The 16,013-nt window shown below is 36.9% G+C and overlaps 2 protein-coding genes across 2 annotated transcripts; both read right to left on the reverse strand.

The window, feature by feature from the left end:
- Positions 1 to 5,365: 5,365 nt before the first annotated feature.
- Positions 5,366 to 7,568, reverse strand: LOC139121746 (degenerin unc-8-like). Its single transcript, XM_070686871.1, has 3 exons — positions 7,436 to 7,568; positions 7,062 to 7,137; positions 5,366 to 6,423 (listed from the first exon to the last, which is right to left on the reverse strand). The coding sequence occupies exons 1-3, from the start codon at positions 7,468 to 7,470 to the stop codon at positions 6,058 to 6,060; spliced, it is 477 nt and encodes a 158-aa protein (XP_070542972.1). The 5' UTR covers positions 7,471 to 7,568; the 3' UTR covers positions 5,366 to 6,057.
- An 884-nt stretch (positions 7,569 to 8,452) lies between these two features.
- On the reverse strand, positions 8,453 to 15,169 carry LOC139122255 (amiloride-sensitive sodium channel subunit gamma-2-like). Its single transcript, XM_070687685.1, has 7 exons — positions 14,543 to 15,169; positions 11,804 to 11,970; positions 11,059 to 11,168; positions 10,295 to 10,458; positions 9,562 to 9,669; positions 8,760 to 8,877; positions 8,453 to 8,457 (listed from the first exon to the last, which is right to left on the reverse strand). The coding sequence occupies exons 1-7, from the start codon at positions 15,044 to 15,046 to the stop codon at positions 8,453 to 8,455; spliced, it is 1,176 nt and encodes a 391-aa protein (XP_070543786.1). The 5' UTR covers positions 15,047 to 15,169.
- Between the last annotated feature and the right edge of the window lie 844 nt (positions 15,170 to 16,013).

Consider the following 16,013-nt stretch of genomic DNA (forward strand, 5'->3'; position numbering starts at 1 on the left):
GAAATTTATGTTACGGGGTTAGGAAGTGCTGAAGTAGAAGAAATTACGCCCGCAGGAGTAGTTTCATTATGAGAATCGTTCACTCGAGTGTTTGTGGCTAATATCTCTTTAATGTTTGGCCAGCCTATTTGTTGGCCCCTTGATGAAAAGCATTTTCGATATAAAATGGAGATGAATTACGTTTCAGAAGGCCCATTTCCAATTAACAAGAAAGGAAATAATTCGCGCATGTCGAGAACCTTAATGAAAACTGTAATAACATCGAAGAGAAGCATTAATAAGGTCGTTTTCCGAGTCACTTGGGCGTATTAGGAAATTTGCCGCTATAATTTCTGTTCGAGCAGAAAACTGTCAAAATTCCAGCACAAAAATTATTAGCAATATATTACAAATTCTTGGCAGTCCTCAGATTAATGATTAAGAATCCTTATTGTTCAATCATTTTCACAGCAAATCAATCTCGAGTTCTCGGTATGTCATTTTAATACTTAAATATTTAATTCACTCTTCAAGAACGTCAATCAGATGCGAACAGCAGGTACTGCCATGTCATTGTATATTGTAAATGTCTAAATATTGACGCTTTTGTTTTTTCCGATCATCCTAGTTTGAAAAGCGTGTTATTTCAATACAGATATAGTAGCAGCATCCTCTGATAATTTTTTTTTCTCGATACTTCGTCTGTGTTCCAATCACAAGTTCTTGTTGTACACTCCAAAGCATGTTGAAACATCTATTTATCTTGGGAGCACAGACTCTACACATGTAAATGCGCTTTATTCCAAGTTTACATTTGAATTGTAGCCCAGACCAGAATTCTTTTTTCAACAATAACAACACAGGCTATACACACGTACCGGCTGTGTTGACAAGCGAAATAACGTGTATGTCAACATCCTTTGAGGAATACAATAGACGTTAAAAAGAAAAGTAAACAAATACATCATCAAAAGTTACAGCCTTTTGTCCCTCACGCAGAGACATGAATGTCATCTAATTTGCAAATGTCTTTTTATTATCTACATTACTAGAGGAATTCGTCAAATTAAGTACATATACAATTCTTGAGATAATAGTCAAATTTACACACTATTCATTAAATATTCAGATACCAATTATTTTACGTGAAACTCCTACATGTCCGCCAGCTCACATATAGGTTGTTGATAGCAATATCTGTAGAATTGGACCGACCTTGATGACATGATGACCTAGCTGTTGGATATAACATCGACTATGACAACTTATTTCATTGTTAAACAAACATTAGCCGACAAAGCTTCTCATTGTCTTTTTCTACTGTCATATCTGTGCATTAGCTGTTGTTATCGTGATAATCCTTCCAAATTGCGATAACCCTTCACCTAAGCTGAAGGTGATTTCTATTTTCTATTTCTAATTTTAAGTGTCAATGACGAAACAGATCACTGGAGTAAAAACTGATTTGATGGGCATTTCTTTTTACGTAATGAACCAAAAAGTTCACAAATGTAACAAAGCCATTAAAATGCCAAAGTGAAATAACGTAAACACTTCTGTTCTACCCTTAATGTTGCGTACTTTGTAATTTTGACTGCATCTCATTAGCAGACCTTTCTCATTGCATGCAGTAACTTTAACACATAATTTCAGTTACTTACGTCAACAGAGGCTTCTCAGAGCGTTTGGCCAATCTTTTCATTAAAAATATAAATTGATCAAAGTATCTGTGCGTCCATGCTCATACTCAATGGGACAAAATCTATTTACAGACCCATCACATTTTGCAGTAGTTCTTTTTGAATCACCGGGGATAACAGCTTAGAAATATTTTTAAATAGACTATATCAAAAAGACGATGACGTGCTTAATGTGGCGGTGTTCTCGGTTTTACCTTCAGAATGAATTAATACGTTTAATGATTCAAAAGCGTGTTGTTCTGCTTGGAAAGACATCAGACGAATTAAACTTGGTCATTCAATCGTGACTATATTCACAGCGATGTAATTAGAAGTAGAAGACAAGACATCCCGCCCGGCTTTACTGACAAAGTCAATATAACAGTACAAGTATGACACTCTAAGTGCATTCAAAAGTTGACATTCTGAAAAAGACTAGATTTTAAAAGAGGATGACCCGTGATATCTCATTTTTAGATAAACAAATTGAGCGGACAGAGATATCAGCAACATATATAGAATTAGAATGTGTTGAGATAATGTAATAGAAAACCCATAAAATATTGAAAAGAAAACAATAAAGTTATTAGTAATGTAATGAAAATACTATAAAATCTTGAATATTTAATAAAAAAATTATTATAGCGATGAAGAAATTTATATTCATTCCTTATTTACCAAAGCTTGCAATTCAGTTACAGGATCCACTGTCACATACAATGTGAATCTGTTCCTTTTGAGTTTGCGTCTATCTCTTTTTTCTCTCTGATAATTAGGTCTAACCTAGAAAAAAAACTTAATTCGACTTCAATGCAGTATGGTACACAGAACGGAATGTATATTTGATCATCTGAATTTTACAGTTTGCATGATAATTTAGGGGGCGCTGCACTAAACACAGTGTATTTTGTTCAAAAATCACTTTTTTGCAAATATTCATTAAACTTTACTTAATTTGTTCGCCAAAGATTAAAATATTGGTTGGGTTAACCTATTAGCTTGTCAAGCAGTCGTAAGTTGCGTAATAAATAAGTGTTAATTTATGCAAATGTATGCAAATCATCCGATTTTCATGCTTGTCTCCCAAATTTCAAAATTTCCAAAGAATTTAACTCCACTCTGGCTGGGTCAAATTTTCTGAAATTTTCATATTATGTTTCTTACTTTCTATATAACGAAACGACTATTTCATACATATAAGAGACAATTAAATTTTGCTTTTCATGATATTAATCACTTTTTCTGAGTGTCAACCTTTCAACCCATGCCATTTTAGAATGAGGATAGGTAATGAAAAAAATAGTCGTCTTTCAAGTGAAATATTACATTTCAGAAAATAGTGTCAAGCTTTTGATTTAAATTTATTGTTATCATTATTACCAAAATTGAGGTTTCATCCTTTGAGTAAACTACTGCTACAATACTTAACCTTTTGAATCTCTGCTTTTTGAAAATATATAGTATGAGGGTGTTTCCTTGTCATCTTTGATGAGAAAATAGCTTTGAAAAAAGTGTTGGCAACATGCAGCTTCACCTCAAAAATCTCGAAGGTGGTAGTGTTTTGGCAATAGTATCCTATGAATCCACTGTCAAACTTGCATAGCATACATGCTCCACGGCTCCTTTTTAATTGTGCCAGAAAATCATCTCCAAATGGTAATCGAGTCTCGATAACGATGAAGTTCTCGTTTGTCTCTAAAGTTTCAGGTCTTTGGCTAGGGTGAATTGGGTAGCGATCTGTTGAGTTTGCTACGATATGTATCCAGTCTATGCACGAGTTCAAATCCACAGTCAAGTGTTTTCGATGAACTTTCGTAATGTCTCTTCCGATTGATCCCAAAAGTCATAACACTTTGTTCCTAGCCATAGAGTATTAATCTATCCTAAACATTTCATTTCGACCCCTACTTTATTAATTCTATCATATGCTTTTTTGTATCTGATCATTTGATTTTAGAACTTCGTTGGTCAAAAGATCGATTTTGTGTAGAAGATTTTCTACACTTCGTCCATCTTACCGTCGGGTACTTCCTCACGATTCGATCGACATGTTGATGCATGATATATGTATAGGTGGCACTTTGAAAGAATCATTTAATGGAAATGTGAGAAACTTTTCCGATGACAAGTTGGCAGCTGAATACATCGGGCTGGATGAGGTTAACAATACAGCAACATCATGCTGTCAACTATTTTAAATGATATTGTATCACTGTCAAGTACGCCAATACGCCGTTCTCATTGGACGAGACCTCTTGCAGGCTGTGGTGAATATTCCTTTTATCAACATTGTTGTTTGCAAAGACGCTTTTGTTCAAGCAGCTCAAGGCTACCATGAGACGTTTTTAATTTCACTATTTTCTATCTAAACTGAAGTGATTAATTTTTCTACCTTGATGTTGTGCTCATTCCATTAGTTTCACAATTTATTTTCACACGTGAATAATTCCGTGTTGCTGGAAATTTCTTTATAATGAGCTCAAGGCCTTCTTTCATGGACTAAGCATCGAAATATCTCTATCTCTGAAAGATGCAGCATACTCCGTGTCCACTCCCACACACTTTTGAATTCCAAAACAGTACCCGATTTTGCCGTGTTTGTTTTATAAGTATCAAATTTAGCATCTGCAGAGTGTATTCAACTTTCTAACGAAAAAACGTTCATCATTCAAAAGGAGTGAGGGCATGTTTCTGTTGTGTAGCTACTGGATCCGCATTAAACGTCATAATGATATTGAGTTATCAATGTCTCATTGATCTTTACTCAAAGAGGTGCCCTGCGATCCGTTCATCGCACTGTCTACGTATATAACTGTATAGGCGTCCTGTTGAACACCATTGCATTTTCCCAAGGCCTGCCGCTGTGGGGGTAAAGAAGACGTTGCTTAATTCATATGATGACAAAAAATGCATTTATCGATTTGAACAACATGAAGGAACCCGAAAGCGTTGTGCCTTTCAGTTTGTAATACAAAATATAACTTGTTCTGTGACGATAGCATGAGTCGATAATTTAATTTTCTTTCGACATGTTAAGCTATACGTATCGCTGGTTATTAAATCCTTGAGTACATTGACCTCTGTGTGTCTTCCCTTTTTTCAAACTAATCATTTAATACGTTCTTGATGTCAATTGGCATTAGAATAGAATACTTGTCAAGCACAAAGCCTTGCAATTTGTGTCCTAGAGTTTGTGGACAACAAGCTAAACTGCATGATATTGTAAATTAATCGTTTTGTGTCCTTCAATGGGACATGATGAACAGAAACATTGTCATGAGTTAATTGATCAGTTTGCCAATTTCCTCTCATCCCTCGTCCGTCCGTCAGTCTCTCTCTTTTCTAGTCTCTATTTCTATCTGTCTTGTCCTATTTTTGATCAAAACGTACGACCCATTTTTATCACTGCACATTCTAAACTTCAAAATTTAATTGCCATATATATAGATGAATTAAAATTAAAAACTTAGCGCTAAGTAACCTGGTGTATTTAGAGGCCGTCGATAATAAAAGCTGACGCACAAGAAACGTAATTCCTGCGTTTTTCTTGAAACCCCTTCCCTCCCCCCTCAAAACGAAATTTCTTATGCGAAATCAATTTTGTATTATGATGCCGTTTCTGACAAACCCACACGCACCTCTCTGATCCGCACGCTCATGAAAAAATACCGGAAGGGCACATTAATTGATAAACCTCCACTTTACGCTTTTCACTTTTTAAGACATTAATATTTTAATGTATTTTGCACATAGGAAAATGTTTCACATACATGTTTCAAGTTGAAAAAGCATACAGTTTTTATTTCACATTAATGTTTTTCGTTGTCTTTTCTGTCTCCGTATTTTGCGGTCATTGTGTTCTCGATGAACGTGAAGGTAGTTTTGCGTTCTCGCTGCAAAGTCGCACTTCGAAAACAATAGAAAATCCTTATGCGATTTTGACGCACACAAAACGAAATGAGCTTTTACCCTCTCCCCCCTAAACGAAAGAATTACGTCTGTCGTGCGTCAGCTTTTATTATCAACGGTCCCTTAAATGTATCAGATTCGTCTCATTCTGCATGGTACACGTAACACGTCGAGTTTATTCCAGGCATGATTTAATGTCGGAGCTTGTAAGATTGCAAATTACTACATCACTCTCGCATTGTTGCTCTTCCAGAATATAGATCAAAGACCTGTGCAGTGCGTAATAGTTTCATGGCTAAAGAAAATGCCTCGAGATGCATATCTTGTAAAGCAACTAGACTTACTCTCGATTTGTTCTGCGTGTATCTTTCAATATTAAAATATATAACAAGAAAATTATATTTTCGGAAATACAGACGACAAAACATTTTAATCTTTATCACAACATTCTAATAAATTTTGTACTGTGTTTTCGGACGGGTTTTATTTTTCAATAATACGAATAGGACTGGTCTCCACGACCTGTTCCTTGTTGAAATGGTTGTTTGTAAGGCATAACTCTATTTTCTGCCCTGTGTCTTTGATTGTAATGAGAGTCGTATCTTTCTATAGCGTTTGACCAGTACGGTGACGCAGTCCCTGACACTTGCTGTCTCCGTTCAAGGTAGAAAACATCCTTGCTGTGATCTGAAAACTTAGGATCTCTCGGCTTGGACTTCTTGGGGCGTGCGCAGCCCCTAGCGATGGCAAGACTGGCCAGGTCTATAAGAAACTCGATAAACTCGAAACAAGTAAGTATGGAAACGCCGATCCACAGGCCGATAAGACCACCAAAATCACTCCCTAAATCACTCCACTGAAAAGGAAAGGGAAAATCGAACCAGTTAAGTCACGATTATCATACAGATTTCACACTAACACGATGACTAGCAAAACGTGCAGCAACCAAAATTACAATTGTGGCAACTTTGATCGCAAAAAAAAGCCTTGCCACAGTCATTATTAGAAAATGAAATTCTTAAAAGCAAGCCTCAATAGACAAAGAGAATGTAAAGGCGTGAAATGATGATGGCTGGCTGTGACTATGTAGGGTTACGGGAAGGGCTTTTGTTAATAGATAATATTCTTTTAGAAAAATACAATGTTCCGGGTAGTATTAGCCTTGAAAGTGAAAGATTTTCATTAAACTTTCCTCAATGAAACTTTCAACCATCACCCTAAGATTAATAATAATATATTTTAAATTCAAAATGGCCCTGTGTTAACGCTATTGGCAAAATAAAATTGCTAGCTTTCGAAAGCTAAGTCATTCACACTTTTTCTAACCCCAAGAGCTCAAATGAGCCCACGCAAGCTGTGGATCTTAAAGGCGTTAGAGAAATGTGTGTTTGAATATCTGTCCCGAAGCGTATTCTATACTCGTATTCAAATAATATCTTCCCCTATATTAAAATCTTATATTCAAACCTTTCGTTATGTACTCAGAATACATACCACGTATGCGGCTTCTGCATAAATGGTTTCAAAATTCAGTTCCTGGTAGTAGACATCGATTCGTAGTAGATTTTCACTGAAGAAATAAAGCGTAGAAACTGTTTGTTGTCACGGGGAGTGTATTGCATCATTGGTACGCTTGATAAATTATTGAAGTCAGGGTTTCGAGATGAAAATAAATAAGTATATTACTTTTTCCGTCAAAATCAAAAGAGAGCTGGCCGGTCCTATAACCTGAAGTACGATTTTGCACTCATTGTGAGTATTAATTGACATCATTTCAGAACAGAGGCCAGTTTGCAGGGCAGACTCTCTGGTGTATAGTGGTTAATACTCATCCTCGTCGTTTTTATTTTATTTTGAAAGCATTTTACCTGATCGCTCCGTTTCCGGTACTTAAATCCTGCATGATCAGTTCGGCCAACTTATCACTGCTTTGTCTCAAATTGCTGAATACGGTGTTCTGAAAGATAAGTTGCCGAATTTATGTCGTGATGCATGTGCGCCCTCTACGTCCGTTTCTGCATTTGTTTCAATTACTTGACATTGCGTACTTTAATTTGAAAATTCAATTCTTGGTAGCTCTGCATGACATTTGGCGACCTTTTCCTTTGTGGAATAGGACAAAGGTAAACCAGTAACTGATATATTTGCATAATACTCTGCTTAGAGCAATATTAGTAAATATCAGCTTAATCACCGTCCATTGATACACATACGAAATCTTAAGAAACCAGAGAGATTATGATTATATACGTAGCTTTAAAGGTTGTTCACTAACCATTGAAATCTTTGCCGGCCACGCTACCGCTGATACTTCGCTCACGAAGGTCGTGTCGCTGTAAGGAAAGAAATATTAACATGATGAAAGTTGGGGAATGAATTCTGAAATGTTCATGAAAATGTCACAGATGAAATGTTTGTAATGCGAACAAGCGATCGTACAGAATGTCTAAAAAGGTGTCATTTTGACGTCATCACGCTTAGAAAACGGAAACTCTGAATACGTAACTTCGGTATTAAACATAATTACTCTTACCTACAAGGTTGAGGGCAGTCACAAAACACATCGGAAGACTGAGTAGAATATTCGTATCCGACGACAGCCTTACAGTACACTGAAATTTGTTTTCAAAATACCAGTATTAGTTCGTGTGTGTGCCTTTAATTAACTTTCCACTTCATGGCAAGATTATTTCGACGCAGCTCTATAATTACAATCCGAAATTTTATTGTTTTAATTTTGTTTTATTATCGCAAAAATAATTAGTCTGAACTTGATATTGTATATTCCTTATAAGTCCTAGGCATTATACTTTTACATTACAAATATTCAAATATTACACCTACGACAGTTATGTGCATTTTTAATGTGCATTTTTCCTTAATTCTCAAACTGTGTGACAAAGACAGAGAGAGTAGTGACATGATTATACTTCGCTTGTCGACATACTATGGTATACCAAAAGTAAGCGTGGCTCTTGTGGAAACATGAACTGACATATTTTTGTCGATCACATTCAATTCAATTCCTTCTGGTGTATTAGAAACATGTGGTGAGAGAAAGTATCCGTAAAGAGATACGCCAATAAACCATTGGACAAAGGAGAAGGATAGCCAAAAGCAGACCGTTATCATAATAACATATTCAATTACTTGAAGTACGAAATAAGAAGAAAGAGTTTTCATAAGACTCACTTTGGTCGCTGTCTTCTGAAGAGCATGGTTGATATTGATCAGCGTCGAAGGGGTAGTATGGGTCTGCACATTGGCACCTCTCAATGACGTGCCTTTGATAGCAATCCTTCATGCACGCCTGAAGCAGAAAACGCTCAGATTACTGAGTCTATTTTGAAGTAGCTTTAGAATTGTCTTCTGTTGCGAGACAAATGTGTAATACATATGATTTGCGATTGTGCACATTCATACCAGTGCGACGGAAATGCTGGCACAAGAGTGTACTAAATTAATATTCCACACTTGGCTCGTATCCAAAAATGTCAGGTAGAGAAATCGTTTCGTATAGGTGAATGGTTTCTGAAGCCAATGTTGATCATTACTGATCAGAAGATTTAAAGCACGTTCATGTGTTTGCTCTAAATACGATTGGAACTAATTCGGGATGATTGGATCTTCATATTTTCAAATTTCTCAAAAATGTTAGGTTTCCTATCATGGCTGAATGTAACAATATTACAAATTACTCATAAAACGAGTTTATAACTTAAAAAGAAAAGCAGATGCGCTTACATTTGCGGATGAAACAGACATTACGTCACTATCCAATTATCCCAAATTAGTTCCAATCGTGTTTCTATTTGAAAAATATTCTCGACCATCAGAGTAAAGTCGATTTGGTGATTAGAAAAAACGCAGGAGTGGTGTCACTGATGTGTAATATCATATGATTTTAAGTGCAGACCACAATGTTTTACACTCTTTAAGGTGAATGCAGTATCATCAGCGAGTTTAACTCAAAAGACGCGAATGCCAAACTTACCTGAACACTATAGCCAACACCGTACAGCTCGCTGTATCCATTGCTGTATGCACTGTCATATTTCTTCACGCAATTTGAGTATGGGTAAGGCTTTCTCGTTATCTCCACCTAAGTTGAAACAAATCAACTGTCAAAACAAAGGTCGTCAAGCTCTTTTTAAAACCATTATCACTTAATAAGTCATTTTACAGTTAACTAATGCAGTTAATATTGAGCACTGACATATCAAATGAATCGTAAAGTATGATGATTTAATGAAAAAGTCGATGTCGGTAAATACATACCATCTGTATTGAAGAATTGGGTATGAAACGTGCGAAACAGCATCTACTCGCTATTTTGCCACAAACCCTTTCACGCAGCTGTTGCGTGCATAAGAGGAGACGACTGTATGTAGGCAGTTTTTGTTGACAATGGAACTAAAATCACGACTGGTATGTGTCAAACTAGGACACTTAACGCCAAAGATGGTAATTTATCGATCGATGGTGGCCATTCGCAACGAAATAAATCGAATTTTATTTGCTTTACGGTCCAAGAAAGCAAAACAGTGTCAACACTTGCTCTGTTTACAGTAGCAGGCTATCATATTGAAGCTTTCCGTAAAATACGTACATGCAAACAAATAAACATCGTATGGACTTCTGTAATCTCGGGAAGACAGAATGTCACTTCTTGCTTGCAGGTTTGTTGAATTTTGTTCAAGTACCAGTTTCAATTGGCCAATACTTACCCGTCTTACCCCTAGCGAAGTGGAATCACCCGGAGGGACAGTGTATCCTGTGTCTTCGGGAAATGGCATTTTGTCCCTGTCATGAATGACGATCCTTACCCCTGCTATCTCAGTATAATCTACCAGGTACTCTCCCTGTTCGATAAACAGCTGCAAACTTAAACCTGGTAGAATAAAATAAGCAATGTCATAAATATAGAATACAAAGAAAATTTCGACGTCGCATCGAAGGTACGATTACGTTCGTAGGGGGTTGCTTAAATGCCCGTCCCCAGGGTTTGGGTGGGGTTAGAGGTGTCTCGGTCTCAGAACAAGTTTCTATTGCTATTGCTTATTTTATCTTGACGTTTGACTTTGATAGGAGTCCTTCGGAGTCTTAGCACCGGTTATGCAAATTAAGATTTTTTTGTCTCCTTCACTGTGTCATGTATTTGTCATTTGACAATCTTACGCGAAGTTTTATCAGTGTGTTGCGTTCATTATCTGATTCTTTTGATTGCTTAATGCGCCAAACTTGAAGCAAGCAAGGGTATGTTACAAATCTGTTGACGCTTGCGCTGTCGCTAATTATCACCGGGTTAACTTTGCCAAAGTCAATGACGAACGGACCAGCAAGGGTATTATATTTCAGTGACAATACGGGAATTAAATCCAATGACATTTGTAAATTATGTTTATGGTTAGATTACTATCTCATTATGATAGCCTCAGCGGGATACCAATTTTCTCATGAGTTAAAAAGTGTATTTTGATCACCAACTCACCGAAAAGAGGACCGGGGAAATTCGTCAACAGAACATCTCCATCTGCAACGTCTTTGCCGTTGAAAGTAAAACAGTTTCCGTAAACAGGATTATTAAATACAGTAAAATTGCTGAAGGTAAACAGAAGAAAACACAGTATCAATGTGTAGCACAGTCATTTATAGACTTCTTTGCGATAAAATAATGTGACAAAATATTTCTGTAATATATCTGTAATACCAAGGTTGAACGGTAAGTAACATCTTTGGTTGTATGCACAACAAACAAATATGAGGTATACGTATATATATATATATATATATATATATATATATATATATATATATATATATATATATATATGTATATATGCACAAATATGAGGTATACGTATATATATATATATATATATATATATATTATATATATATATATATATATATATATATATATATATATATCCCTTTATAACCACAAAGCATAGAGAGATCGAGAGTTAGATATACACATACACATAATTTCAAACTTACAAATGTCATTGACATATAATCGACATTGATTCGTGTTCACAATATGACTACGTATTGTGAATGAAAATGATCTGAATCACAGGTTTGATAGCGTTATGTTTCCAAAGAGTATAATTTTTAACCAAACGCTGTACGCTATGTAAATCCGTAGCCTGGACATCCATATAGTCTAGGAAGAGTCTCTACCATCGACGTCTCTAGTCACACTGCATAGAAAGAACGTGTTGATGCCTTACTCGGACGAGCACCTCTCCCCTTGCCATGTGCAGTTGACGATAAAATCCTGCGCCTGATGTCCAAGTTCAATCCTTTCCTCTATCGACAGTTTTGACATCAACTCGGTCAACAAGGACACTTGTGCGAGTCCAGCCGAGGGCCCATTATAGCTGTCAGGTGAAGGAGGCTGTAAGATATTAATTTATCACTTTGTAGTTGTTGTTCTTGTAAATCTACGAGTCATAACCTTAAAGGCATGGTTCAGGCATCAGATTGTCTTGCCAGGAAATTTACTTACTGGATTACAATTCCAAAAGAGAACAAAAGGCTATGACAATTTCATAATCCTCTGACAGACTAGAACAAACTCGATCCCTGGGATCGATTCCCTTACCTTTAAAGGTAATACCCATGTGTCATTTTGAGTGTTTGCATAGTATTTGCCTTAGTTTGAAACATTAAATGTATTGAACATATCATTATCTATTGATAAACAAGACATACATACATACATACATACATACATACATACATACATACATACATACATACATACATACATACATACATACATACATACATACATACATACAAACCATTTTGATAGATGAAAATTTCGTTTTGATGAGTCAATTCAGATTGCTTTTGAATTTGAAAAAGTCGCTAGACTATTATAGATTCAGTAGACACACTAAGCACAATTACGGTTGATAAAGGTTGATGTCATAACTAGCCAGCGATCGATGGCGTGTCCATTCAGAGGTAGGTCAAAGAAAGTAAAAGCAAACAAATATTTGTTTTTGAAGCTGTCATTGTTTCATCTTGTGAAATCTCACCAGACATATTTGATCATTTAATTATGTCCGATCAATAGTGCCATGATGTGTTTGAACTAGTGATTAAAAAACAGTGCATTGAAGCACGGTGTGAGATGCACCGACCTTGCATGTTATCGCCAGAGAACATACAAATACATGAGGCCGCCTACAATTTTGCTTGATAGGCGTGTTGATTATCAAAAGGTTTTGGCTTGCACGACATTTTTGAATTCCTATTCCTCTCTCGGTAGGAAATCTACGTTTCTGTAGTTGATTCTAGTTAAAGGGATGGAATGTCTCCCATCTTGGCAGATTGTTTAGTTTCAGTAAAAAAGGATTAAAACGGTAGTGTACGAGATTATAAACTGTATAATCATTTTTTTCTTAAATTTACGTACTACTGACGGCGACAAACATTACGTTTTCAATGATACTTACTTTGATTTCCGTGAAAAAATACTGTAAATCTTATTCAAATTCTGGTCAGTATGACAGTTTTTTTTCCAAATGACGGGAAATTATGCAAGTTATACCGATATTGTGCACTTGATGGCGTGAAAGTACATGCAATTAATAACTACTCCCTCTCAGTTTGACCGATAGTAAATTTGCTTAAATTACATCTGTTCAAGTTAACTCACATATCATCAGATCTAACAATAGTCTTTATGGAATGGACTTCAGAACAGATTTAGTATCTGTATTGACGAAAATTCAGATTTTAACACTGAAAAGTCTTAGAGTGGAAATCAACTTGTTTTTAGGATTTACAATGTCGAGAATAAATGAACGCTGATGTTTCATTGGTTTTAACGTCAAGGGAACATATTACATATTAAGTCACGGTTAGTCTTCACTTGAGCGTAGCGTAACACGGTTATGAGGCAGTTGCTTGCGGAAAACAAATTGATCCTAATCACAGGCTCTTGACTCAATGCAAGGGAACCGCGAAACCATCACTGATGCAATAGAATTATTCCATTGCATCGGTGGCGGTTTGGTGGTTCGCCTGCAGTGAATCAAGAGCTTATGATCGTAATATTCGGCAAGGTCGTGTTGCGTGAGCTTCACCGTTAAAGGTCTACATCTCAAAGAAAAAAAGAGTCAAATTTGAAATTTTGCTATCTTCACACAACATAAGATATTGATAACAATTCGTATCTAAAGAGTTTGAAGTCACTGAAGACAGTCATGTGTTTGAGCGACATGCATATGGATAGGGATGCAGGGAGGCTAACCCCCTCCTTGGTCGTCCACCCGTCTAATATTCTCCACACGTCAACATTCCTATCTATAAGACCCATTTTCTGTAGCTTTTGACTTATTTTCTAGTATTTCCATTCATTCAATAAATAAAACACAGTTTCTTTTTCTCCTTCGAAAATCATGACATACACCTACTATTCAACTTTACAACGCAACAGCCTTTGTCAAGGCTGACAACTGATTTTCCGGTCGATAAGTTTTCATTTGTCGACAATTACACCGTATTGTACTCAGTGCCCTTTAATTACAAGCGTAATTGTAATTAAACGAGAGTTAAGGAGACAAATTACTAAGCATATCTATTTGTTTCACTGAATAAAGTATAAATATTATCAAAAAATAAAGCTAATTGTCTGCAAAGGAGTCCTGCATGTAAGGACGGTCGTGACTTTTAAAGTCAAAATTTTTAATTTAAATCCTTGATATGAGCATTGTTGCCTGGCAATGAAAGGCCTTTTGTGCTACATACCGAGAATTTACATCGAAAGAAAGCTTCAGTTTCATACGATCGCCATTCAATCAAACAATTACAAGTAAAAATCAATCGTGCATCGTCACACATCTAAGACTTCATGCATGGCTCATCGAACAACCATCCAGGACAACGAGTTACGTAAGTAACTATATGTAATACATTCAAGGGTCAGGACAAAATTTACAGTATATGCGATTTACCTGTTTGTTTCCTTGCCTTTCAAGGTAATCAGTCGCTCTACGTTTACGTCCCTGAGGTGGTGGAGGGTTTCCTATTGGTGGGGCGGATGCAATGTCCGGCGACGTGAAGGCCGTGTTACCTGTGACATCTTGGGGCGCTTGAGATGACGTTGAAGGTTCGTAGGTATCGTCGAAATTCTCCCTCAGCTTCGGGTCCGACGCGTACTCCAAGGCCGAGACTCTGACCGGATTCTGGTTGCAGATCGTCACGGCTGGAAACACCAGGGACCGGTTGGATGTCACATCAACGTTTGTAGTGACGGGGAAATCAATGAAACGAATGAAAAGCTCGGAAAACTGGAAGAGGAAGCCAGCAACGCCGATGACGAAGATGATCGACCATACTACCGTTCTAAATTTGGTTTTTGCCCTGCCGGCGTTCGGAATCCCGTGAGCGGAGCTGTTTTGGACGAGCTCAACAAACAACTGTCGGAAGCTGCGCTCGTCCGTGTCCTTTCGCGCCATCGATGTCCGACCGTCTTCATGGGATGAAACTTGTAAACTTGTCAACAACACTGACACTAAGTTTCGGTCACCGGTCCTATGTGACGCAAGGATTCCCACTGTTCTTTAACAAGGCCTCGGTATTGTCTCACTCTGAATGGCTGAATAGCCATCAAATTCTTAGTCGGTTTGAACAAATCTTGGCAAGAACAGTGTACACAGTTCATCTGCATCTGAAAGCAGCTGTATTCTTTTGCAAATAAGACCAGGTAATAGTTGTTCGATCGTGACGTTTGCCTTGGATCGGGGCGGAGGCCGAGAAATTTAAGTAAACAGACAGACAGGTATGTTTGTTAAAGACAGCAGAGAGAGTGCTAGCGACGTCGTCGACATCACGACTTTGAACTCTATAAGAGCAAACGGAAGGAATACGTAATCACTAGCGAAAGCTAATTTCTACCATATGCAAAAGACTGGATGAAACGCCAAATCTCAAACACAGAACAGTTTTAATTTGAGTCGACAAAAGACTCGGGGTACGATGAAAACGAAATTGAGAATGCAACTATGATAACCTACTTTATATCACACAATAGATGCTATGTACTCTGTGATGACAACAAAGCAGGTTCGTCACGGTCCTGAGATACATGTAATTAGAGTGAAGACACTACGGCGTATATGTACGACATACCAAGTCATTTTATATCAACAAACTAGTAAAAATTTAACATTGATAATAACGAAGAAAACCATTTAGAATGAGTCATTTTTAAAAGTCACGTTCAACTTTCCGACCGACCCAGAATCTAGTCAAATTGTATTCAATGTGACGCTCTAAATTTAATTTTCTCAGTAAGTTATTAGCAGGGTGTTTGCCTTCAAAGTTGCTTCCATCCTGTTGACGCCGTTTTCCAAGTCGAAAATCCCTAGGGAAAATGCTGAAGATTCTACCCAAATATGGATTCGAAAAAATATCCATTATTTT

The sequence above is a fragment of the Ptychodera flava genome, chromosome 21, assembly GCF_041260155.1.
Source record: "Ptychodera flava strain L36383 chromosome 21, AS_Pfla_20210202, whole genome shotgun sequence".
NCBI lineage: Eukaryota > Metazoa > Hemichordata > Enteropneusta > Ptychoderidae > Ptychodera > Ptychodera flava.

Excerpts from the sequence above, each read along its gene's own strand:
- LOC139122255 (XM_070687685.1), bottom strand. The coding sequence starts at position 15,046 with ATGGCGCGAAAGGACACGGACGAGCGCAGCTTCCGACAGTTGTTTGTT. Across the intron at positions 10,459-11,058 it reads TTTCCCCGGTCCTCTTTTCG|GTTTAAGTTTGCAGCTGTTT; the intron begins GTGAGTTGGTGA and ends TTATTCTACCAG. Across the intron at positions 9,670-10,294 it reads CTTCGCTAGGGGTAAGACGG|GTGGAGATAACGAGAAAGCC; the intron begins GTAAGTATTGGC and ends GTTTCAACTTAG.
- LOC139121746 (XM_070686871.1), bottom strand. The coding sequence starts at position 7,470 with ATGCAGGATTTAAGTACCGGAAACGGAGCGATCAG. Across the intron at positions 7,138-7,435 it reads ACCGGAAACGGAGCGATCAG|TGAAAATCTACTACGAATCG; the intron begins GTAAAATGCTTT and ends TTATTTCTTCAG. Across the intron at positions 6,424-7,061 it reads ATGCAGAAGCCGCATACGTG|TGGAGTGATTTAGGGAGTGA; the intron begins GTATGTATTCTG and ends TTTCCTTTTCAG.